The 26,323-nt window shown below is 34.8% G+C and overlaps 1 protein-coding gene across 2 annotated transcripts in view; it reads left to right on the top strand.

The window, feature by feature from the left end:
- Positions 1–4,376: 4,376 nt before the first annotated feature.
- LOC102582840 (protease Do-like 7) overlaps positions 4,377–26,323 on the top strand; it is a 36,137-nt gene continuing 14,190 nt past the window's right edge. Inside the window, exons 1-12 of one of the 2 annotated variants that reach the window (XR_001471903.1) lie at positions 4,377–4,784; positions 5,131–5,201; positions 6,263–6,397; positions 13,121–13,179; positions 14,800–14,836; positions 15,556–15,681; positions 17,067–17,156; positions 18,896–18,961; positions 19,043–19,099; positions 19,183–19,248; positions 19,907–20,014; positions 24,111–24,191. Coding sequence is in view for 1 of the 2 variants with exons in the window: in XM_006363954.2 (XP_006364016.1) it covers positions 4,520–4,784; positions 5,131–5,201; positions 6,263–6,397; positions 13,121–13,179; positions 14,800–14,836; positions 15,556–15,681; positions 17,067–17,156; positions 18,896–18,961; positions 19,043–19,099; positions 19,183–19,248; positions 19,907–20,014; positions 24,111–24,191 (1,161 nt within the window). In the remaining variant the exon portion in view is untranslated. The remainder of the gene's footprint in view (positions 4,785–5,130; positions 5,202–6,262; positions 6,398–13,120; positions 13,180–14,799; positions 14,837–15,555; positions 15,682–17,066; positions 17,157–18,895; positions 18,962–19,042; positions 19,100–19,182; positions 19,249–19,906; positions 20,015–24,110; positions 24,192–26,323) is intronic. The other variant, XM_006363954.2, reaches the window with a different exon arrangement.

A 26,323-nucleotide genomic window follows, 5' to 3' on the forward strand; every position in this document is an offset into this window, starting at 1 on the left:
ATTTCCGGCAAGTGTTTATAAAGCCGATGGAAAATGGTTCTGGCTAGTGATTTGATATAAAGCCAATGGGAAATGGTTCCGGCAAGAGATTGATTATTGTGACTTGATGCCTTTGATGCGTGTACATGATTTACTTGGTAATTGTGATTGATGTACTTGTTGCGTATGACTAAACTACTTGACTTTGAAATTGACTTACTTCATTCGTTTGATTGATGATTTGTGACTATTGAACTGCAGATATTAGGCCTTATGAGCAGTGCATTGTAGAACTGCTAGGTTGGGCTGATAGGTTGTAGTTTGAGTAGGTTCGATTGGAGTGTAAAAGGTATTCAATTTCTAGCTAGATACCTTGTTTAGTAGGCTACTTGCTGGGTATCATATTTTTGGTACTGACTCCTTGTTTCTACACTTGTGTAGGTACCGAGCCCGGTATAGCATGATCACTCTTCTTCTCTTTTCTGAACCTCATTGAAGGACTTGAGAGGTAGTTACTTGTCATTTTGGCGGACCCTCTTTTCCTTTTCTTTAAGCGCTTTGTTCTATTTGAGAAACAAAGACTTAGACTTGTACTTATTTCTTAATTCTGCACTTTATGTATTTAGTGGCTTGTACACATGACAACCAGATTTTGGGATATTGCTTGGAACAAATAAGTTTTCCGCCTTTGTCTTGTTCTTGATTTATATTTTCGCATATCTTTCGTTTTCGTTGGGTTGTGAATGACTTGTCTTGATGGGAATAGACAAGTGACATCACGTCTATTTTTGGGTTGTGACACTCTACCCACTCTCTATCTCTCTCCTTTTTTTGCCTCCTCTCTCTTAACACAAATACAAATTGTACAATCAATTATACAAATACAAATGTTGACAATCGTTTATACAAACACAAATGCTGATATTCGTTTATACAAACACAAATGATAACAATCAATTATACAAATACAAATTATAAATGTTAATTATACAGATCTCTTTAGTGATGCGAATACAAACACACATGTATTCATTGATACAATATTGATACAAATGATGACAATCAATTATACAAATACAAATGTTGAACACAACACAACTGTATTCAGATACAAATTGTATTTGTTAATACGATTGATACAAATGATAACAATCAACTATACAAATACAAATGTTGAACTTGAAACAACATTGATATAATTATATACAATTTATTCATTGATACAAATTGTATTCGTTAATACTATTGTATTCATTGATACATATACATACTAATTACATAATATATATATATATATATACACACACAATTTTCCGGTAGATATACAACAAATACAATCATTGAAACATATACATATATACAATTACCTAACAAATATACAAGTACAATTTGTCTCTCTCCACTCTCTTCCCTCTCTCCCCCCTGTTCTAATCTCGCTCGTCTCTCTCCTCCCTCTTCCAATCTCGCTCTTGCTAACATGTAGCTACGAATTGTAATAAGCAAACTATAGCTATTTTTGCCTCAGTATATTTCAAGTTTTTGCTATTTTTGAAAGTTCATCTAAAAACTATTCTTTTGAGAGAAAGGGTAAATGGATGCAAAATTTTAGAAAAAAGAACCTCAAGAAAGACTGAAAGAGGGCTAGAACAATCTGAAGCAGGAGTGAGAGCGGAGATGGGCTACATTTACGGTACAATTCACGCTACCAGTATAATATTAACTCTAAGTAGCAAAATTTAGCATCATATTTTTTTGAGAAAATATTATCCACATGTAAATATTTTAAATTTTAGAAATGTTAAAACTTTCAATGCAAATTCATAAGAGCTTACTTTAAATTAAATTCCATGTAATTAACATTTTTTTAACAGTCAATGTGATAGCCAACAAATCATATTAAAGAAATAATCCGTATTAAATAATTTTTATGCTATAACCTATTGTTAAGTAGGTAAGTAATTTCAAAATTGAGATACTCCATTTAAGAAATCACCTGCTCAACATAATTCGACTATTCTAATAAGTTAAACTACTATTTTATTATTCAAGGACGATTCTTTTTCTTATTGGATACTCTCTTATTCTATTATTGCTGGATTAAATATGCATTTTTTGACAATGTGTTGACGTGGATCCACATTGTCATGTACCATGGAGCATGCATTTTGATTTTTGGTCTTTTTTAAAAAAATAATTTATACGCCACTTTTATTGTACATAGAAAAATATTTGAATAGAAAATATAATAAGAGATATATTTAAACTAAACTATTTCTGATAATAAAGACGTATATTTAGCTCTTTTCGATATTAAGAATTACACTTTATTAAATTTGACTAATTGAATCATGTATTTTATTTTATTTTTTGGGTAAAAATGATTGCTCCAAACTCTAATATCTAATTTTTGTTTTTTCAATTTTTATTGCTTATAACTATTTAACTTCAAAAATACCATCTTTGATGGTCAAATACTTCCATTGCTATCTTTTGCATATTTTTGGGCTTTTTCACCATTTTTCTTCTAATAAAATAATGGGAATACTTAAATTCACAACTTGACTATACATTATAAAATAAAATGAGCTTTCTAGTTATTTTATAGCTAAAATTACTGATAAGATAATTAATAACCATGAAAATAATATTAAATATAACTGAAAATTAATTTCCTTAGTGTGCACTTATTCAAGTCACACATTATACGCATCAAACCTATACCTATGACATGCCTCTAATCCACGGAATCATGAGTTGTGCTCTTATCATCACATCAAAGTTGCATGATATGTCACTAATTAACATCTTATTTGATTCAATTTATATGATACTTTTTACTTCTCAATAATCAATTCAATTAATATTTAAAGCTAAATTGATTTATATCAACTCAATATTTCTAAATTAAAATTTAGGTATTGATACAAGATTTTACAAATTACAATGTTTTTCATGTCAATTTAATAAAAAATAATACACTTTAAACTATCGATCAAAATTTACATATTTTGTATTTAGATTTTTCAAGAAATTCTTCGATTTTTTTTTTAAAAATTGGATGATTAATCACATGCTTGTCACGTTCCGTGGATAACTGAGATATTGAGGAATATCCAGAAGGCATTTAGAAATTTTATCAGGACAATGTATTTTATTTATTTGTATTCACAACTTTTGAAATGAGAGGAAATTGGAGGACGATGTCAAGTCAAAATAGAACAAACAAATTGAAAACATATAAGATTTTCTTTTTCCATTAAATAGGATGAGTTTATAGCCAAAAACATCTTTAAAATATACCCAAACTTAAATACATCCTTAAATTATCCTTCTTAACAAAAAAATTTCTCAAGTATTTAAAACTTGACAACTTTCATCCTTTTATTCAAATATGTCGAAAAGTTAACGAATTTCCCACAAAAACACGAGTTAGATCAACAAAATTAAACTATAGTTAGATCAATAAATTTTTAGGGTAGTTTCATAGTTGAGGATGTTCAAGATTTTGATTTTGATATCGGGCACTTGAGTTTCATTCTCCAAGTCTCTGTTGGTGTATATGCATTTTATATAAATTTGGTGAATATAAATAATAAAGTAGGAATTGATTTGGTGAATATAAATAAGAACGGAGGAGTAATACTTTTTTGTTTTTTTTCATAATAAAAAAAAACTTCTCTTTCGGCTACATATGAAAATGTTTAAAGCAATTTAATATGAAAAAGGACAAAATTGGTGATATATGTTTGATAATCACTACTTCCAGTATGTTTGATTTTAGAACGAAATTAATTCTCTAAAAATGTGTAATTGCACACAAGTGAAACAAGGCATGAACCATTATGATATTGACACACATGAAAATTGTCATAACTTGTGCAGTGTTACATAATTATTTGTGAGAATACCAAATGAGTGATAAAATATTTATGGTCTATGAGCATGAAAATATAGTTGCACATAATATTGACCAACAAATGGCTCAAAGTAACAATGTTGGTTCGTCTTCTCGGTCATATGATCGAGAAATGCAAGTTCAACGTGAGGAGATTGTCCATACTATATGGAGTATGTGGAGGATTATATTAAAGACTAATACACTACAATTTATGTTCAATTTTTTTATTGAATTAAAACTTGATCAATTAAAGTTGGATGAAACAATTACTTCAGTCGAGAACAAATATATTTGTAATAATTTATTATGTGATTTTATAATTTTTTATTTATTTAGTAAGATTGAATAAACAATTAAGACTATTTTAATAATTTTACAACTTATGAAATTTTTATATTTATGAGAAAATATATTCATTTCATTATTTCATATTATAATAGCATATCATGATTCCATATTGGCCGAACTAAGTTACAGCGTAGTTTAAAAAGAGGGACCTTTTAACAGTGTCAACACCAACTCAAACTTGTCAGCCGCCGCCGATTTCCTCTCATTTCTCTCTCCTAGTCAGCTTTAGAGAGAGGAATATCCTTCATCGTCGCCGGGAAATTCACTCTCCGTCAATCGTGATCGGAGATTTTGATGTCGGAGGTAGCAGTAGAAGAGGAAACTATAATAATGAAGGAGGATTTGTGTATGGAAATTGATCCTCCGTTCAAGGAGAACCTCGCTACTGCTGAAGATTGGCGGAAGGCTCTTAGCAAAGTAGTTCCTGCTGTCGTCGTGCTCCGAACCACTGCTTGCCGAGCATTCGACACTGAATCTGCCGGTTGCAGCTCCGCAACTGGTTTTGTTGTTGATAAGCGTCGGGGAATTATACTCACGAATCGACATGTTGTTAAACCTGGTGATTAAAATCATTCATTTGTCTCAAATTCCCTTTTTAATCTCTTCGTAGTGACAAAATTTGAGTTGAAATGGAAAAAGGTTTATGGAAAATGGAAATTTGAACTTGAAAGCTTGGTGAGGGGAAGTTGAAGATTTTATAAAATTCAATTAAAATAACTATTTCAATAGTCCACTTAAAGTTCAAGTAATATTTCACTTGAAACCCGAATTTACTGTCATGAGTACAGATTAACAGAAATCACTATTTCGTTTATCATATAGGTTGAATTTAGATAACCAAGAGAGAAACTTGGAATTCATAATTTTGTATTTTAATGGATGTGTGATTTTTCATTTGCTTGTAGGACCTGTGATGGCGGAGGCTATGTTCGTGAACCGTGAAGAAATACCAGTTTACCCCATATACAGGGACCCTGTGAGTTCACTTGAGAAATCATATGTCATGTGACTGTTGCATCCTGTTTATATGCATATATATTTTGGTTACTTCAACTGCATAGTTATTTTTCCACCAGTAGTATCTGCACATTAGTTTTGACTCACTGGATACTGCTAGGAAGAGTTACTTAATGAAAGGGGGTAAATTGAAAAATTCCCCGATATCTAAGCCATGGGTATGCTTTTGACAAATCTTAGATACATTTTCAGTGCCTCATACCGATAGTGAACCTTAATTGAACAAAGACTATTATGATATACTTTGGCATTTCATAGGTACAAATTTATGAACTTTTTGCTTCCGAGGGTGGTAGATGTTCCTTGTAGCTGTGTGAATCTGCCAAATGGATTGCCTAATCGTATAACTAGACTCAGTATCAATGTTAGACATATGTTATGGTCCCGTGATATGGATCTAGGTACAGGATGCTGCAATATGAAATAACATGTTTTCTTTCAACTACCTATGGTGCTGGTTCATTAAGGGAGAACCTGCGATTTCTGGAGTTGAAGTACTCAAAAACTTAATTAAGTTTCTGCTTATCTTTCCATTGAATTCAAATAACTTTTAAATGCAACATTGATGATTAACCACCCACCTAATAACAAGGAAATAACTTCCTACTACTACTGAAATGAGAAAGTGGAGGAATAACCTCCTTACTGCTAATAACTACAAAGAAACAGGAAAACATAATTAATAGATAAGTTGTCCTTGCTGCTTATAACTGCTACAGAGAAAAGAACAAGACATAATTAATAGTTTCTGAAGTAATCTACTTCTAATAAAATTAGCACCCTTTTAGTCTACCAACAACTCACATGAAAAATTAATCAGAAAGTAGATTGCTTCAGCATGTTTGCTAGAAGTGAGATCTTTCTTTGTACTTAAGCATGCTGCTTTGTGCAGATTTATATAAGGAGGCCGATAGCTTCCTACAAATGCATGAACTTCATATATTTCATTTAATTGTTATTCATGAATAACCATTGACGTCCATTTTTTTTGATAAGTACTATTTGATGTCTATCTTCTAGGTTCATGATTTTGGCTTCTTTCGGTATGACCCTGGTGCAATACAATTTTTGAGCTATGAAGAGATTCCTCTTGCTCCTGATGCAGCCTCTGTAGGTGTAGAAATTAGGGTTGTTGGTAATGACAGTGGAGAGAAGGTATTGCCTTAGATTTGACATCTTTCTTTGATTATCCTATATTTGGTCATCTTTGTCAATTTGTGTTAATTGATTCATGTAATTCAAAGGGAAGCAATGAAATCTTTATAGCATCTTCAAGAGTCGATAGACAAGTCTCATTGCGCTGTGTGCTATATATTAGTTCCTATTCCTATGTTTTAATTTTTATATATCTTACTTTTCTTTTTAGAATGTTAAAAAATGAATGCCACTTCAAATTTAGTATTTCTTTAAATTCAAACTTTCCTCAGACTACAAGATTCAAAGGGCATTGTGGTACATTACATATTCAAAACCTCCTTCACTTCCTTAAACTCTATGCCTAGTCAAATTAAAACACATAAAAATGAGATGGAGGGAGAAGTAATTTTGATGAATGTAGACACATGAGCGCATGCCCTCACATACACATAATCAAACATACATATATACATAATTGTCATGTAAACCTTTAGTGGAGGCCCAATATCATTCAAAGCCTTTAGTTTGATAAAGGCCTTACAATTTTCCAACACACACACTCATATAAACATTCTAGTTTGCTTACTTCTTAATGTGCATTATGCCATAGAATGATACTAATATTAGTTGTATGTCATTCACCCTTTTGGCTTATATGTTGTGGAAGCATGGAACCTTGTTCTTTATTGATACTAGTATGCGTATCTGCGTGATGCACGGAAATTGTCTTGATAAGAGTTTTGTAAAGACATTGATTTTTAGGTTTAATTTAAAGTCATTAGCACGACAATATGTTGCACTTCTGTTTTATTTAATTGTATGTGTATTTTATGTCCTTTTTTTAGTTAAGTAACTTTGAAAGAATCAATAGCTGTCGCACATATTAATTTACTTTTACCAATATATTTATTATTAAGTGAAGGAGTTAGGAAATTGTGAATATAGTAATCTTCAAGGTTATGTAGTTGTAGCCATTTGATAGATTAAAGATGTTTCCGTTGTTGCTTTTTGAAAAGTGGTGTAAGTTGTTATGTTTGACCGTAATAGTAAGTTCCTATTAAAAGGAACAAATTGAACCTTTAATAGGCATCTCAACATTCTCTTTTTAATGGTGGATGGATTTGATTGGTAAGATTTTCCCTCTACTATGTATGTATTTATACATTGAATCCAGTTTTTAACTTTTCTATGTCGTTGGTAAAGCACAAAGCATACTTGGGAACTATTGGAAGATTTTGCAATGAAATAAAAAAAAACACTTCTAGCCGTCATGCTTAACAACCTTAGACCATACAATTCTAATTTTGGTTTGTAAATTAAAAATATTGCCTGTAATGCCATGAATTGCAAGCAAAAAATAACATGTTTCCATTTTAATAATGCCTTTCTCAAAGACCAATGTTATTGGATACTAAAGATTAACATAAACATTATTTCATATTCAATAGTCTATAAAATATTGTGTCGTGCCTTTATTGAAGAACTATGTACGCCAAAGAGTTTATAAACTTTTCCATCTTGTAGTTTCCGGATTTGTTGGACTCATTCTGTGAAGAAATACTATAAGTGTTTCGGAAAGTGGACATCAATGTGTTACCCCACACCACCTATGCTCCCTGTTAGAATATAAATATAAACAAGAATAGTATATACAATCCTAGTTAGAATAGGAATAGAAATAGTATATAAAATTCTCCTTGGAAAAGGATTATAATGTGGTGTCCTAGTTGAAAATAAGTTTTATGTAGAGTCCATAAATAGGGTCTCAATGTAATAATATAGATATACAATTCAATAATATTCTTCTCATATTTCTCACAAGTGGTATCAGAGCGAGGTTAAAAATGAGTGCTCATCTTGACGGGTTTAGTTATAGCTGCAACCTATTTGACAATAGTGAAGCTTTTTGTTGGAGAATTTTTTCAGAGTGGTTCTCTATGTCGAGACATAGATTTTGCAGAGGATCTTCAATCTGTTGAAGATTATGTGAAGATGGTGTAGCAAATCTATTTTGTCAAAAATTCAGGTCAAGGGGGAGATTTGTTGTGTATTTGCCCTGAGTTTCTTACCATAATTGGGTTTGTCTTTTCCTAAAAAGAAAACACAAAGTCTCCATATTTGGCCAGTCCTTTTTCTTGTAGGAAAATGTTTGTGACTGTATAAATAAAGGCTCATTCCTTCTAACTTGTTAGCATTCATAATGTAGTCGTATGGGCATTGAGAGTTTTGTGTAGAGGAGAAATGGTAACACTTGTGTGAACCTCTGTTTATTTTGAGTGAAATGTGTGAGGTTATTTCTCTCGATATTTTGTACTCTCTTTTATATAGTGGATTGCTCATCTCCTCTTGTGGATGAAGGTCGATTGACCGAACCACGTTAAATGTTTGTATCTTTCGGTATATTTTTCATTCGTCTTCTTACTCATGGTCTATCGAGGTTTGCATTGCTAGCTTCTGCATGACACTTGATTATTCGATCTTAACAAGTGACATCAGAGCTTTTACGATCTTAGTAGAGAATTAAAGAGCTTCCACTGCCGACAGGTGGTGTGGCCTATATATGCTGCCCGTCTAGCCAATGGTTATGTTAACAAAAGTAGGACCAATTATACAAGCATGAACCCCATATTCAGGGGAAAAAAGTCAGTAGACAAGTCACAATGCGTCAATTTCCAGTGACTTTCTAGGATTGTTTTGTGTCAACACCACATCCATCAGGATTTGCGTAGAACCATGCCATCTTTTAGGTGACTATTTTCTCATATTTGATTTGCGTAGTACTGTGCATCTTTTCCAGTGACTACTTTCTCATATCCGATTTGTGAAGCATCGTGCATCTTTGATCCTTTTAGTGACTACTTTCTCATATCCAATTTGTTTAGCACCGTGCGATCTTTTCGGTGACTGCTTTCTCATATTCCATTTGTGTAGCACTTGCCATCTTTTCGGTGACTATTTTCTCATATCTGATTTATGTAGCACTATGCATCTTTCCAAACTATTTTGTCATATCTAAGTTACATTGCACCGTGCGTCTCTTGGTGACTCCTCAGATCTGATTTGCGTAATTACGTGCGTTTTTCCAATGAAAGTGATACTCTCTCTTTCGGGGCCAAAATAACATATGTATGCCTTGTTCTATCTATGGTTGTTGTTCGTCATTGACCTTTTAATTAGTTGAGCATTAAGAATATTTTTCTCCACGAAGATCTTGAGGAAGAAGTCTATATGGAGCAACCATTTGGTTTTGTTGCTTAGGGAGAGTCTAGTTGCCTTATATGTCGATTGAGTCTGAAATAGTCTTCTCGAGCTTGATTTAGGAAGTTCAGCACAATAATTCAGGAGTTCGCCATGACTCATAGTGGAGTTGATCATTCTGTGTTTTATCGATATTCTACATCAAATCCAGTATTTTATGAGAGGACTGAGCACATTGAGATTAATTGTCACTTTGTCAGAGAAAAGATACTCACGGGAGATTTATCACAAAATTTGTGAAATCGAGTGATCAACTTGCAGATATCTTCACCAAGTCCCCCATCGGTCCTCGTATTAATTACATCTGTAACAAGCTAGGTGCATATGGCATTATGACTTGTATGCACCAGCTTGAGGGGGAGTATTAGAATATGAATATGAACAAGAATAGTATATATAATCCTACTTAGAATAGGAATAATAATAGAATAGTGTATAGAATTCTACTTGGAAAAGATTTATAATGTAGTGTCCTAGTTGAAAAAGAAGTCTAATTTAATGTTTACAAATAGGGTTTCAATGTAATAATGTAGAGACATAATTCAATAATATTCTTCTCCTCTATTTCTCACTCTCCCAAAAGGATACCTTTCTCTCATCCCTCCACCCTGAATGACATGTATAATAACAACTACAACATACCAGCACCCAAGGGTATGACCTAGTGGTTAATGTAGTGGTTGAGAATCATGAGGTCTCAGGGTCATTACCCAGTGGAGAGAAAAAACACTAGGTGATTCTTCTGATCTGTCCTAGTCTTGATGGACAGAATGACCTGATACCTGTTGCTGGTGAAAGGTGGCAGGTATCCTGTGAAATTAGTTGAGGTGCGTGAAAGCTGGCCCAGACACCAGGTCATCAAAAATAAAACTACAACATGCCAATGGGGTTTGGGAGGGTGGTGTGTACGCAACCTTACCCCTACTATTAATGTAGTTGGAGAGTAATAATTATAATATTAATAAAGAAAGATAGACAAGGCTTGACTACCTACTAACCTTGTACTCTAATCCTTGACCTTCATATCCTCCTATTTAGAGTTATGTTCTCGATAAGTTGCAAGTGTGTCATGTCTTGTCTAATCACCATTCATTTCTCTCGCATTGGGACATTTGTGTATCTCCTCTTCACATGCCTGAACCATCTCAGTCTCGTTTCCCGCATCTTTTTCTTCACCGAGACCACTCCTATCTTATCCCGGATATTTTTATTTCTAATCCTTTCTTTTCTAGTATCCCCATATATTCACTGCAACATCCTCATTTCGCAATTTTCATCTTTTGAAGTGAGGGTTCTTGACTGGCCAGTACTCTGTCCTATACAACATAATTGGTTTACCCATCACTCCGTGAAACTTGCCTTTAAGTTTTGGTGACACCTTCTTATCACACAAACTTTGGGTGCGAACCTCCATCTCATTGATCCTGCACCAATACAATGTGTGACATCATCATCAATCTCCCTATTTCCTTGGATAATACATAATAGACCCAAGATACTTGAAACTTTCTTCATTTTCCCATGCTTAAAATAATAACCCAATTAGGGGCCTCGCCGGAGAAAAGTTCAGAGAGGGGAATGTTGGTGCACGTTTCCCAAGTGAGAGAGAAGTGGTCATTCTCTCTTCTGGCAGTTTCCTGCGAGGTGGTGCGGTGAGGCAGTGAAGCAATGTTTAGGGGGAGAACCTATGTTGCGCGGACTCTTCATTTTTGCGGCCGAACCCGTCTCGACACGACATTGGTGCGGGTGCGGGGTGGGGGTGTGGGGTGCGGGTGCGAGGTGCGTGTCGGATTCGGTCAATCCGATCCGGATACTTTGACCAAAGCCGAGAAAAAAAATGGGGAAGAAGAGATCAATTTCATGGCCGGCGAAAGTTGACGACGACGAAGTTGTCACAAGGTCTGGCTGCTCCATGGAAAAGAATGATGAAGAGGCAAAGCTTACAAACATAGAGAGAGAGAGCAGGCAGATCTTTTTTGGCTCCATGGGAAAGAACAAATAATTCAAAGTTTTTTTTCTTGAAAAAGAAGAGAGTTTTTTTTCTTGAAAAGGAAAAGAGCAGGCTAGGGTTTCTTGGGAGATGAAAGGGCGTTCTTGGGAGAAGAAAGGGCAGTACACAGAACTTTAATGAATTGTACTACTATCTAATTTAACTTAGGCTATATATATATATTTTTTTTTGAAACAACTTTACATATATATATATATATATATATAAATGATTATTTCTTTTTATAATAAATAAAATGAATTATAATTTTTTTAAAATTAATTAGTAACAAGTAATTAATTTATACTTTTAAATTTGTATATCTATAATTGATATGCTTTTAAGTATTGCGTTTTACAAGATATTTATTATTATTATTATTATTATAACTATATTTTATAATATTGAATAATTTTAGCCGAATCCCCGCACCCATATCCATACTCGGATTCGCACCCATATCCATACTCGGATTCGCACCCCGGAATCTTAAAATTTAAATTTTGCCGAATCCGACTCTCGGATTCGCATCCGTCTCGGATACCCGCACCCGAGTCCGAGCAACTTAGGGGAGAACATCAACCTCTTTAAGAGTGAATCTTGTGAGGTGATTACTCAATATTTTTGTACTCCCTTTTATATTAGTGAATTTCTCATATGTCACAACATATCTATTCTATTGATATACCACATACTGTGTTGATGCATTTAATTATAGATGATAAAAAGGATTTTTCTTATCGTCAAATCACTGAACACAAGATGAATTGTGTCTCCCTAATTTTCATGACTGTTGGTCTCGACTAACCATGATTGAATATCCCCATCCTGCGTGTGAGTAGGGGTGAATGCATGCGATACTTCTTGATTTACAAAGTAGGGTGGATTTTAGATCCTATGCTTTCTATTCTTCTAGAGTGGCTTTGAGACCTCCCATAATCATTTGAAGAGTATTCTTACGGGTTAAGGACTCTGTTGCCTCACAAAGATCATTAAAGGGTATAGGCAAGTTTTTCCAAAGATTAAAGAGGATATTCTTTATGTTGTTCAAGGCCTTTCCACCCTTTTATGAGTATAAGGTGATTCTGTCTGCATTCGGAATGTTCAATTTGAACTTTAGTTTCTTCTTGAAGTCAATCAATGGAATGCTATTTTAATAGGTGTTGATTTCCATATGAATATAACTGAGTTATCCTTAACTATTGTTATTGTTTGATCTTCCCTGTGAATATTATTGAGCCATCCTTCTATTGTTATGTTACTGACCTATTGTTGTGTTACTGTTACTTCTAATCCTATTGCTGATATATTCATGCGTCTGAAACCATGTCGTAACCTACTGTGCTATCTCAAATTAATTTTGTTACATGACCTTCTGTTTTTATGTTCTATTAACCCTTCCCTTGCATCTTTGTCAAATTTTCTAGTGGTATAATGCTTCAGAATTTCTAGATTCTTATTCTTTTTGCTTTTTTTTTTTCTGAATTATTCAGGTGTCTATTTTGGCGGGTACCCTTGCTCGATTAGATAGAGATGCTCCGCAGTATAAAAAGTATGTAACTTGTTACTCACAATGTTCTTTCTTAAGTAAGTCCTGATGCTAGAATGTGATGGATTTTTTTTCTGGATAAATAGATTGTGATGAATTACTGCTCTGCAGTATAAAAAGTATGTAACTTGTCACTCACAATGTTCTTTCTTAAGTAAGTCCTGATGCTAGAATGCGTTGGATTTTTTTTCTGGATAAATAGATTGTGATGAATTACTGTTTCATTGATCTTAGTTGTTGATTGTACTTGACTAAATGATTGTCTTTTTAACCTTTACCATTTTTAAAAAAAAAGATAGTAGAGCCTGCAAGAATATTATCGGTGTTCAACATTATTTTGAAATGCCGTTTGTTTTGTAATCTTGGACCAAGAAAATGTTCTATTTTAAAACCTGCTTTTATGTGATTTGTGGTGTGTTGCAATAGCAATATAGGATTTCCCTCATCCAAGTGGACTCTGCAACGTGATCAGAAAAATTGGCTCACGGCTGACTTTTTGGATGTCAAACATTTTAGTTTAATATGAAGTGGCACTGCTTATGGATCTCAAAATCTTGTATGGTTAAGAATTAAGCACCAGCTGTAGACTCCTGTTAAGTTTAGTTTTCCATCCCTGAAAGACTTTGGGTTCTCAGTCTATCGAAAGTATTTAATGCTGCCCCATATCAATATAGTAAATTCCTTAAGGTGGAAGCAGCAGCGTAAGGTAAATGGACATTTTCGGTCAAGTGTGCCGACTACTCACTCTTCTGGTACTACCCAGCCAGATCCTTGGCCATTGAAGTCCATTTGGAAGAGTAAAGCTGCTATAAGTAGCTTGTTTTGTAGGATTGTATCTCATGGTGGGCGTCTTACTGAGTCAAATTTCAAGAAATGGGCTTCAGCATATGCAACAGATGCTTTATGTGCGAGAGAGAAACAGAGTAGGTGAATCATTTTTGCTACACCATCAGGTGACTAGATAGCTCTGAGTGATGTTCTTGAACACAGTTAGATAGATATGGGTGATGCCAAGATCAGTGAAGGAGCTGCTGTAGTGTTGGCATGGATGGAAACTGGACAAATATATCAGGAAATTATGGTCTACCCTTCCCACTGTGTATTTTGGGTGATTTTGTTGTAGAGGAACCAAATTTAAGTCAAACAGAAAGCAGAGCCTTTCATAAGCTTAAGTATAAATATTTGCATTTTTTTTTCTTAAATTGCTAACTTTATGACACAGCTTTAGATTTTCTCAGTTCCATGCGTTTATTAAGGGACCGAGTTTGTGTTGTTCATATATGCATTACTTGGTGCTATTTCTCATTAATAATCTTATCTTTCTTGTCAAATAAATAGATCTATTAAAGATTGTTGTTTGTGCTAGTTCATGTCAAGGACTTCAAAGTTTTCCAGTGTAATGAGTAGGCTGAGGCATTTGGAGGGATGTGTCACATTTAAGTTAATCAACTAAACTACTACCTTGCCCTTTGCATATACTAGATCACCTGGCTTCCCTGTGATTATGAAGAACCTGTTTTTCTTCTTAATGAAGTTCTGCAGTTCTTTTCTATTGGTGAACAGTTTTGCAAGTCTTGGTTCCCAAAATGTCAGCATTTGATAACAATTCCAATTTTTGTGCAGAGACGGCTACAATGACTTCAACACATTCTACATGCAAGTAAGCATATTGATGTTACTCTCTCGTTATTAGGCAGTAGCACTGGATACTTGCCTGTCTGACTACTGGATATGGATTTAGTAAAATGGTTAATGTTGTCTGCCTTTATTATCTTCAATTAGCAATTTGTTGGAGGATGTTTAAGGTTTATGCTTGTAATGATATTAATGATTGATAGAATGATAATACAATTGTTGGTAATGTTTTTAAATAGCTTTCTTAATGAGTGAACCACCAAAACCTTAAACAGCATTCAAAATGAACCGGAGGGACTACCTGTTTAGAAGCAAAAAAGGAAGATGCTCACATTTTTTAAATTTTCCAAAAAAGAATACTACCTGAGAAAATTTTAACTCTTTGAGCACTTCTGGTAGGCATTTGTTGGTAAAAAACGAGAAGATAAATATATACAAATGAGATCTATTACAGTTTCTTCTGCCTCCTCAACTAATATACAGCTTCCAAGTGAGTGTCTCTGCTCTTAGTTTAATAGATAGGATTTGAGGAGATCTTCTATCAATTTCGTTTTGCCATAAATGCTAATGTCGTAAATGAGTCAAAGAAATTACTGTTTTGTTTCAACCTGATACACTTTTATGTTCTCCAATTTTTGTTTTTTGTACATCTGGTTCTTGTTCTTATAGTAGTAGCTTTGGGTTTTTCTCCTCCACTTCCAATGACTACTTCTATTGTTCAATTTTTGTGTTCTTCTCCCCCAGGCTGCTTCGGGGACTAAAGGTGGTTCAAGTGGCTCGCCTGTAATTGATTGGCAAGGAAGAGCTGTTGCCTTGAATGCTGGGAGCAAGTTATCAAGTGCATCTGCTTTTTTCTTGCCTTTAGAACGAGTTAGTACATGTTTTCTGTTGTCCTATATGTTACAGACTTTTGTTATGTTATTCTATTTTGCAGATGTATTTGTTTTTTGAGAAAGGTAACAGTATATCAGCACAAAGTTTACCATAATCACTTACCTTGAAGTGTATTTAGGAGGGAAGTAATCCTCTTCTCTAGAATCCAAGAATTGACCAGAATTTATGCCTCTTTCTCTCTCCATGCCCCAGATTAAAAAAACTTCAGGGGTACCTACGTGGACCACACAGGTCTAGGCTCTTTCTTTGACACGTTTTGGATTCGGCCACGCAATTGCATGACCGACGCAGGTCTTCCTGGCTACGTAACTGCTCTGGTACCCCTCAGTAAAAGGTCATAACTCCTTGTAGGAATGTCGAAATGACAAAAATGGTTTGAAGCATGGCAAAATAAACTCGAAGACCTTTAATTTGATATGCAACTCACATCAGAATTCTTTATATCTTTGGAGTTGTGCTCATTTGAAGTTAGAACTTGTGCAAGCTCATTTGGAACTTTAGTCCGTTGCGTAGATATCAACTTGTCTTTGTTTTAGGATTCTCCGTGGACCTTAAATCACTTCCAATGCACCTCAATGTCCATACGATAGGTTTTAGTCTGTAGCCTCCTTTGCTACACAAAACCTTATTTCTAATTGTCATTGGCGCACTTAAGTCTTAAATCTTATGATTTTTTCACAGGGCTTTACAATATTATAGCTTTGAATGGGTGAAGAAAAAAGAAATTTATTCTTCTCTGAAATTGGTTGCTTTCACGTTGTTTTTTATGCTGCTTGCTGCTCAGAGTTTTCTTGTTCTACTTATTTTATCATTATTGAGGCCAACTGGGAAGTGATCTGTGTCTTTGTTTCATTTCTGATTTTGACTGACTCCTTTCAGATTGGTCATGAGTCAGCACTCTGTCACTTGACTTGTGGTTTCTTATTCTGTATGATATGAAGGATCCAAATTCTTTTACTTCTTGAGTACCTCTGTAGACAAAAAATTTCTTGTATGTTTTTGTCCCTCCCCTGTATTATTTATGCATTATCCTTAAAAATAGTTTGGTAGATGAGAGATGTTTGAAGTTTCTTCATGGAACTTCCTGTTTCACTTCTCCTTTTCCTTATTATTTCAGGTCGATCCCGTATTCCAACTGCTACCCGTTAATAGTGTTTTGGTTGTCTATGCGTAAATGCTTCTGATGAGAATCTAGGATTATTTTTTATTAGAAAAACGGGACTATAGATTGGTTAGGAGTATTACATTTTTCTGTTTCTATCTTCTTTCCAACTCTTTTTACCCAATTTGTGTTAAGGCTCATCTTCTCTATTATTTTGTAAATCAAGAAACATTTTCATCCCTCTTCTTTTGGATACTAGGTTGTCAGGTCACTCAAGTTCTTACAGGAAGGAGGATATTATTCTACTAATACATGGGCAGCGGTCACGATTCCTCGTGGTACACTTCAGGTTGGTTGCTGGTACTCGTTTTCTTCCCATGAATACCTCAAAAGGACTTGTATATCTTTTTCTCCTTTTAGCTTTAGTCGGTCGAGTAGCTTATTCAAAAGTATGAAAGAGCCGAAGTGATAATTAAAGAATATAGGGGGTCTTTTGTTTGGATAAAGTAATTATTTTCATTTATACTATGGGGAGATATAGAGGAAAAGATTACCTATCAAAGAAAAGATGAGAGAAAGAGATTTGGTTCTCTATGAATGATACTGAATCATCTACACTAAGAGGGACCTTTTGGTTGTATAAAAAATTCACCAAAAGCAAAAGACGCGCATCACTCATACAAATTGATTTCCCATCCTTTCAAATGTTTTTCTATTCCTCTCTCTAAAGTACCCAATAAGGGAAAAAAGAAGTTATGGTCCCATTCCCTGCATGTTCTCCTCCTAAACTATCTGTGCATCACATCCTTACCCTGTAATTGATATTAACCACTCTACTCCAAACACATTTAGCTCCATTAACCAAAATCCATTTGCTACCTGATAATAAATCAGTAAGTAGTTCTTTTATCCGTGTTCCTGGAGTTTTGATATAACGATAAAGGTAATACAGTGTGGGATGTGTGGTAGGTGTATGTTATGAGTTCAAAACCTAGCTGTTGAACCAAGTCCACTATCTAAGTGGAGAAGGATAGAAGAGCAAACTTAGTATCCCTAGTTTTTTTGGATGACTCTGGTGTCTAGGCCAACTTTTGCGCACCTCGACTAATTCCACGGGATACCTGCCACCTCCACCAGCAACAGGTACCAGTATCCCCTAGTTTTGAAGATGAAACAATGTTTTGTCATAAAAAGGTGATTCATGCACCCGAGGGTTGTCTGCTCCGTATTCCTCAAGGTATGCAACCTTAATGAAATCATCATTTCATAATTCACAAAGTTCTCAAAATGTCAAACTATGTTCACAAGATATCGAATATCGTTCATTAGCATTTTCATGAGCAAACAGCCCATACAAACTTAATCCCTTGGGTTGTCTGCTCCGTATGCCCCAAGAGCATTTTCTACTAAGTATTTTACTGTAATTATATAATGTATTGTTTTATAGTTAAGAAATTTGTGACTTAAAAATGTTCTTATATGGATGTATTATTCGTGTCTAGATAGTGAAATTATTTTCCTTCACATCTTTTGTATTGAACTTTATCCTATTTCTAATTTAATTTTCATAATTTTTCACATGTTAATCTATTTTTAAAATTTAATTGTGTTGTTAAGAATATTAAACTTGAACCTGTGCCTATGGACTAACACCTCCCGTGGTAGGTAATATGATCTCCTTGCACCTTCCTTCCAATATATTGGATCTATTTTATATTCGAGCATATAGTAATGCCTCAGATTGTTTTAACATGTTTCTCCTCAAACATGATGTAACGTCTTTGGGATGATTGAATATGGACGGAAACTTGTATTATTCTATGATAGAAGATTATCTGAAATGTTGTAGGTGCTCTACTTTTGGTTTACGAGCTTTGCCTTTATTTATAAATTTTTTTTACCTGATAAAAAAAAAAAAGATTATCTGAATGACTTTACTAATACAGCGGTTGCGCTGCTGTTTCTTCTTCAAGGGGCTATCAAATTTTGGTAGTTAATGTTTTTTATCTGTTAATCTGTTATTGTGCATGTGGACACATCGTTTTTCTCCTGGCAAACTTTAGTTTTACTTGGATGTTTTTAATATAGGTGACGTTTCTCCATAAAGGCTTTGATGAGACACGCAGGCTTGGTGTTCAACGTGAGACGGAACAGGTAAGGATTTAAGATTTTTGTTTCCAGACGGTAGATTACTAAAATAATGATCGTTAATCTGTTGAAACTTGACTGGAATAGTTGGTGCGCAATTCAACTCCACCCTCCGAAACTGGAATGCTTGTTATCGATTCTCTGGTAGGTACACCATCCCATGTCATTTCCATAAAAGTATATGCCTCTGTTTATCAAGATTTATTCTTTCGTTGGGTTTATGGCAGGTTCCTGGTGGCCCCGCTCATAATCATTTAGAACCCGGCGATGTGCTTGTTCGCATGAATGGGGAGGTTAGTGCCCGTTTGGATTGACTTATTTTAGGTGCTTTTAAGCCAAAATAGCTTTTAAGCAATTTTGAAGTGTTTGGGTAAAGTTAAAAAGTGCTTATAGGCACTTATTTTAAAGCCAAAATAACAAAAATAAGCCAAAAGCCATAAGTTAGAAATCCTAACTTATGGCTTTTGGCTTATAAGTCTTAAGCCAAAAGCCAATTCAAACAGGCCCTTAGTCTTTCTTTGATCTTGTTGGACTTTTAAAATTTGATGGTTTTGCTATGCTCATTCTAACAAGCTTTCTAGATCATTTATAACTATACTATTTTCAGCAACTTAATTAGAGATTTATCTTCTTATATGGAACTGTATTCCCTCTCATTTTCCCAAATGGCTGCATCCCACCGAATTCTACAGACCCACATGAATTCTCCCAGGCCAACCATTGAACTAGGTTGGATCAGAGACTTATTTGACTGAGTCATACACTAGCTCTATCTGTCTCCTCTGCTGCGTGGCATGTTGTGAGGGACACTTCTATTATCCTATTTGATTGCTCAGATCTTTCGTGAATACAAGAATACTACTTTTTCGGAAATTAATTTTGTCAGATGAGTAGGAAAATTATACATTTCACTGTTCATAGCTTCAAATGAATCCTGGAAGCCTCATGCAGGTTGTTACCCAGTTCCTGAAGATGGAGACTTTACTTGATGATAGTGTTGAGCAGAAAATTGAGCTTCAAATTGAAAGGGGTGGCACTCCCTTGACAGTGGACTTGTTGGTAAATATTGTACTTGCACGTATTGGAATATTTCGACTCTTTCTTTCTTTTCAAAGTTTTCTTTCACTTAGAAATGGAGAAAAAATTGTCAGTTCTCTTCATCATGTTAACCCTTCCGTTTTGGACCCTACTTTTTAAACCCACTAAAGTACCAACATTAACCATAAAAAACTACCAACATTATTAGGCAATGGCGGTTTTAAGGTTGATATCAGTTAGTTATTTCCCAACTTAAAACACAACTTCTACAAAAGCACCACATTCGATGGTGGCTCTCTAGACACTTCAACTCTTGGTACCTAGCAAAATTTGGTTGACATTACCCTGCTAAATCCTAGAAATTTGTTTTAGGTTGCATTAGTTGCAAATAATTGGATACTTTTTTTTCTTTTACCATTTCTCTTTTTGTTTTTCATCCTTCTGACTGTGGTCCTTTCTATATTTTATAGCAAAGGGTTGTGGTGATTGTTAATATACACAAACTAGACTGTTTTAGGGGAATTTGACATTCTCTCTTGATTGTTGTGGTTTGTCTAGACATCACTGCGAATCCTCTTTCAATTGTTCCTCTATTACAAGTATGCCAGAGGTATTTGGATGACTTGTTCGCAATAACTGGAGCATTCAACTTTAATATTCGGGTATCAGTAGGTAATAGGATAAGATTGTTTACGTACTATCTTAGTATTTGCTTAGTGCATCGGGACAAGTACTAAGAATTTTTCAAGATCATCTTTTGTTTCCAAATGTTCAGAGCGACTATTATTATAGCTTTGCTTTAGTCTTCATCTTGATGTGAAAATTCAGAAAGAAGAAAAGGGGTGACACAAGTACTAAGAATTTTTCAAGATCATCATTTGTTTCCAAACATTCAGAGTGACTATTGTTAGCTTTGCTTTAGTCTTCATCTTGATGTGAAGAATCAGAAAGAAAAGAAAAGGGACGACAGATGGTGCTAGTAAATGGTCTGTAGATTCACAATCATGTCCTTCCCTTTCCTTTCTAGCAAATCAAATTTTAGCTATTATCTAATCAAGGATGTTTTGTCTTCCTATGGTTCTTTTGGGTGTTTTGAAGCATTTCTTCTATTATCAAATTGAAATAGGCACAGATCACTGGAGATTGTAGACTACCCTTATTTTTCAGAATTTAACTAGATTTAATTAAGCAATCTAACTAATTTGTGGAGTAAAATTTCTTGTGAGAGCAAAAAGAACTGCATAATTTCATTCAGCAGTCGGGGGAGAAGCACCATAATGTGAATACATTTTCACCAGCTTAAAAACACTCTGATGAACCCCAGGAAATAGAATTAGGAAAGGCAAATGGATACAGAGATACAAAATATGACTAAATTTGGTGAACTGTAATTTATGCATGCGATCAAGATGACATTTGATCAGCCTCATAAGGGAGACACTATCCCAACATAAGATTATGCATAATTAATATAGCGTTAGACGTGCAACCAAACTATGCAGTACTAATTTAATTCTATAGCTAACATAGAGTTTGGTTTATGGTATGGACTTTTTGTATATCCAATGTAATGTTTAATCTGCGGGATTAAAATGCATTGCTAATACCCCAAATAACTTATGTAGGAAAATTTATTTTACTTATTAATTTAAGCGAGAGAATGTGGAATAGATATGTGTGTGGTAGCAATAGAGATAGCAATACTTGGAAGATTGTCTAAAGAAAAAAATGCCTTTAAAGTAAGCAATCCCTACATAACCATCGCTGCAGTTTGAGATGAATGTGTGGACATACTATTAGAGATAAGATTAGGAACAAAGATATTCAAGACAAGGTGAGAGCGACCTCTGTGGTGGACAAGATGATGGTGGCGAAGCTGAGAGGTTCGGGCATATGAAGAGGAGATGCACTCATGCATAAATGCCCTAGTGAGAAGGTGTGGAAGGTTGGTTGTGGTGGGTCTAAGAAGAGGTAGAAATAGGCCGAAGAAATATTGAGGAGTGGTGATTAGACAAGACATGACAAACCTGCAACTTACTGAGGGCATGACTCTAGATAGGAGGGTATGGAGATCGAGGATTAGGTACAAGGTTAGTAGATAGTCAGAGTGTTGTCTAGCTTTCCTAATCAGTATTATTATTATTACTACTCTCCTACTACATTATTCTTCGATCTTATTATTACCTGTTGTTTCCTTTGCTTCGGTTATCGTATTATTTGTTTTTGCTACTCTTCTTTTCCTCATTATTTTCTACATGGCTTCTTTACTACTGCATTCCTTTTCTTACTGATTTTGAAATGCTGACTGTCTATCGAAAATAGTCTCTCTACCTTCATAAGGTAGAAGGATAAGGTTGTGTACACTCCTCCCTCCCAAAACCCCACTTCTGGAATTACACGGGGTATGTTGTTGTTATTGTACATGTGTCATTCATTGTGGAGTGTGGAGGATGGGAGAAAGGTATCCTTTTGGGAGCATAGGTGGTATAGGGTAACACATTGATGTCCACTTTTCGAAACATTTACAGAATTTCTTGACAAAAGGAGTTGTCAATCCAATGAATCCGGAGATTACTAGATGGAGAAGTTTTTTTGAGACTTGAGGTTTAGGAGGAACTTTCAAAGTCGAGAGGTGACAAAGTTTCAAAGATTGACCAATTTTCTCAATTAAACAAAGCTCTGCACAAGATAGGGACGATGGATGGCGGTGGGAATTTTCTGTTAAGTCTTATTATGGGAAGCTTCTGAACATGGAGGATGTTGTTTTCCATATACTCCGATTTGGATTTCTAAAGCACCAAGAAATGTGTGTTTTATCACTTGTATAGCAATATGAGGGGGTTATTTTAACCGCAGAGAATTTGAGGAAGAGAAAGGTTACGTATGTTAGTTGGCGCGTTATGTGCAACAGAGCAGTTGAAGATGTCGACCATCTCCTAGTACACTGTTCGGTAACTTCAAGGCTTGGTTAGAAATCATGAGATGAATTGGTTTATATTGGGTGATGCCAGACACTATGAAAAGGGTAATTTTAAGTTGGAATGGCAGGAGAGAAAGGAGAAGATGGCATGGATTGTTGCTCTATTATCACTCATGTGGGTGGTTTGGAGAGAAATAAATAGAAGAGCTTTTGAGGGGTTACTGAAGAATTTTATAAAATTGAGAAGTAGTTTCTTATCCTTTTTTTGTATGCATCCACGAAATTCCTGTATGTATAGAAGATTGGGTGTCGTTCGTAGAAAATCATTTTGTATTGTAGGTTTGTTTGAATGCACTTTTCCTTAAAACATGAAATATGATTTAAACATGAAATACAATTTAAATAGGATCATTTTTATAAAAGTAAACAATTTAGGGTAGAATTTGAAAAAGAAAAATTTACTGAATGAGAAAAAAGTGGAAGTAAGGTTTTGGGTGTTTTTTCAAGTTCCAAATACAACTTTAAGCCATATTTGGAATTTTCATGGCCAGAAGCTGATTTAAAAATAAAATGAAAAAAACTCCGGAAAAAGTGAAACATCATCATGGTCATTGGGTCCTGATCATTTTGATATATTTGCACCGGTGACTAAAGTTTCTTTTATTTGAGTTTTGATTGCCTTGAGGGATGTATCCGTAAGAATCCAAGTAGATATCATGTCCATATAGGTGAATTGCTAACATATGATTGTGATTTGAGGTAGGTGTCTTTATTAGTTTATTTTCTAAACTCTCAATTAATGTTATACATTCTTATGCGCAAATTGTTCCGTCACTTTTAAGGATGAGAATCTATATCATTTGGATTTTTTCAACATATATTCTCTCTTTAACCCTTTCAACATCTTAAAGGTGGATGAGTTATTCATTCATAGAAGTTTCATTGTTCCATTGATTTGTAAGAAGGTACTTATTTTTACTGATAGATGATTGTAAATGGCACTCAGCTTCATTTCTAACTCAACCTAATAATTAATAGGAGAAAAATAATTTTCCAACTTTAATTCTTTCAAAAAGATGGTAAGGAATTGGTTTGTGAAAAGGGCTCTGAAACTACACTGACTTGCTTATAATGTTTTCTTCTTTTGCTTGAGTTTATCATCTGTAATTGTGACTTCTTTTCTTGCTGTAACTTCAGGTTCAGGATTTGCACTCTATAACTCCTGACCACTTCTTGGAAGTTGGCGGTGCAGTGATACACTCCCTTTCTTATCAACAGGTTTGTGATTGTTATAGAATATAATAGGTGTAAATATTATATCTTCCATATATAGCTAATTTAATTATAGGAGCAGATTCTTAGTTGATTTACTTTGATTAGTTTTCCTTTCATAGAAGCATAGTATTTGTATAAGTATCTTGTCTTGATGAATAGAAAGGAACAAGTCATTCTCCATATAATATAAGTTACATGGTATCAGAGCAGCTGTCTAAGCTGGGATTTGGCTTTGCCGGAAGTCACTGTGACTTCGCCGGAAGCTACTGTGGCTTCGGGGAAGTAGTTGAGAGCTCTATCTTTCACCTTTGAATCTGGACACTATTTCTATGTTAGAGAAATTGATTGTCTAAGTGTACTGAATCCATTTTGTGGCATCTGGGTTCAGATTGAAACTCTAAAATCTGAAGCTTGATTGTCTGCCTTTCTTGAGTGAAGCTGGTGCTTCAAAATTCTGGAAATTCAAGAAGGGTGCTAAGAATATTTGTGGGAGATCTGTTTGTGAACTCAAATCTGAAGCTTGAGTCATTCTGGAGCTGTTTCGATAAGGTTATTTAGTCGGAACTCGAAACATTCAAACGAAGTATCAAAGAAGACGACCTGTCCATCCTTCTAATTTTTGGGTTGCTGTCCAGAAAATCTGTTGGCTTCTCAGACATTGTTGTTGTTTTTTTCCGGTCAACATCCCCTTCGTTTCTGATTATTCGGCCAGATTGGTCTTGGTGCGGTCAGATCTGGTTAGTCATTTTATTTTGGTGATTGTATTGTCTTTTCTTTGGGATTATAGTCTGTTTGGGACTTGTTGGTTTGTCCACCAATTCATTTTGGTACCGTGAGCGTTTTGTTGGGAATATGACTGACTGTAATCAGGGAACTCAAAGGTTTGATAAAATGATTTTGATTTCCTCAAAGGAGTTTGCTGAATTCTCTCGATATCAGAAATTATTGAAGGAATCCACCTCAGTTAATGCCTTTACTAAATCAGATAAAACATGTCTAATCACCTCTTCAAATAAATGGGTGATTGATTCAGGTGCCTCAAATCACATGACCGGTAATTCTAACATTTTTACTAGTTTTCAGTCACACAAAGCTCCCTCTCCGGTTACTGTAGCTGATGGATCAACTTGTAACAGTGATGGATATGGGACTGTTAAACCAACCTCCACTATTACCTTGTCATCAGTATTAAGTCTACCAAAGTTGGCCTTCAATTTGATTTCTGTTAGCAAAGTTACCAGAGACCTTAATTGTTATATTTCGTTCTTTCCGGATCATTGTTTGTTTCGTGATCTTAAGACGAATCAGGTTATTGGTAAAGGACATGTATCTGACGATCTCTATATTTTGGATGAATGGGGGCCTCAGTTTGTTGCCTGCTCTAGTGTTGTGTCTCCATTTGAAGCACATTGTCGATTGGGACATCCATCTCTACCTTTGCTAAAGAAGCTTTGTCCGCAATTCCAAAATATTTCTTCATTAGAATGTGAGTCATGTCGATTTGCAAAACATCATCGCAGCTCATTAAGTCCAAGGGTTAATAAGCGGGCTGAGTCAGCTTTTGAGTTGGTTCATTCTGATGTTTGGGGACCATGCCCTGTCATTTCCAAAACTGGGCATAAGTATTTTATTACTTTTGTGGATGATTTTTCTCGTATGACTTGGATTTATTTCATGAAGAGTCGCTCAGAAGTGTTTACTCACTTTTGTGCCTTCTATGCTGAAGTCAAAACACAATTCAATGCTTCGGTACGTATTCTAAGGAGTGACAATGCTAAAGAATATATGTCAGAATCATTTCAATCATACATGAGACAACACGGTATTCTCCACCAGTCTTCATGTGTTGATACACCCTCTCAAAATGGAGTTGCTGAGAGGAAGAATAGGCATCTACTTGAGACAACTCGAGCACTTTTGTTCCAAATGAAGGTTCCTAAACAGTTTTGGGCAGATGCAGTCTCTACGGCTTGTTTTCTGATTAATCGTATGCCATCCACTGTTCTTGCTGGTAATGTGCCTTACAGTGTTCTGTTTCCAAACAAGTCACTATTTCCAGTAGAACCTAAGGTGTTTGGAAGCACTTGTTATGTTCGAGATGTTCGACCATCTGTCACTAAGTTGGATCCAAAGGC

The sequence above is a fragment of the Solanum tuberosum genome, unplaced genomic scaffold (assembly GCF_000226075.1).
Source record: "Solanum tuberosum cultivar DM 1-3 516 R44 unplaced genomic scaffold, SolTub_3.0 scf00453, whole genome shotgun sequence".
Lineage (NCBI taxonomy): Eukaryota > Viridiplantae > Streptophyta > Magnoliopsida > Solanales > Solanaceae > Solanum > Solanum tuberosum.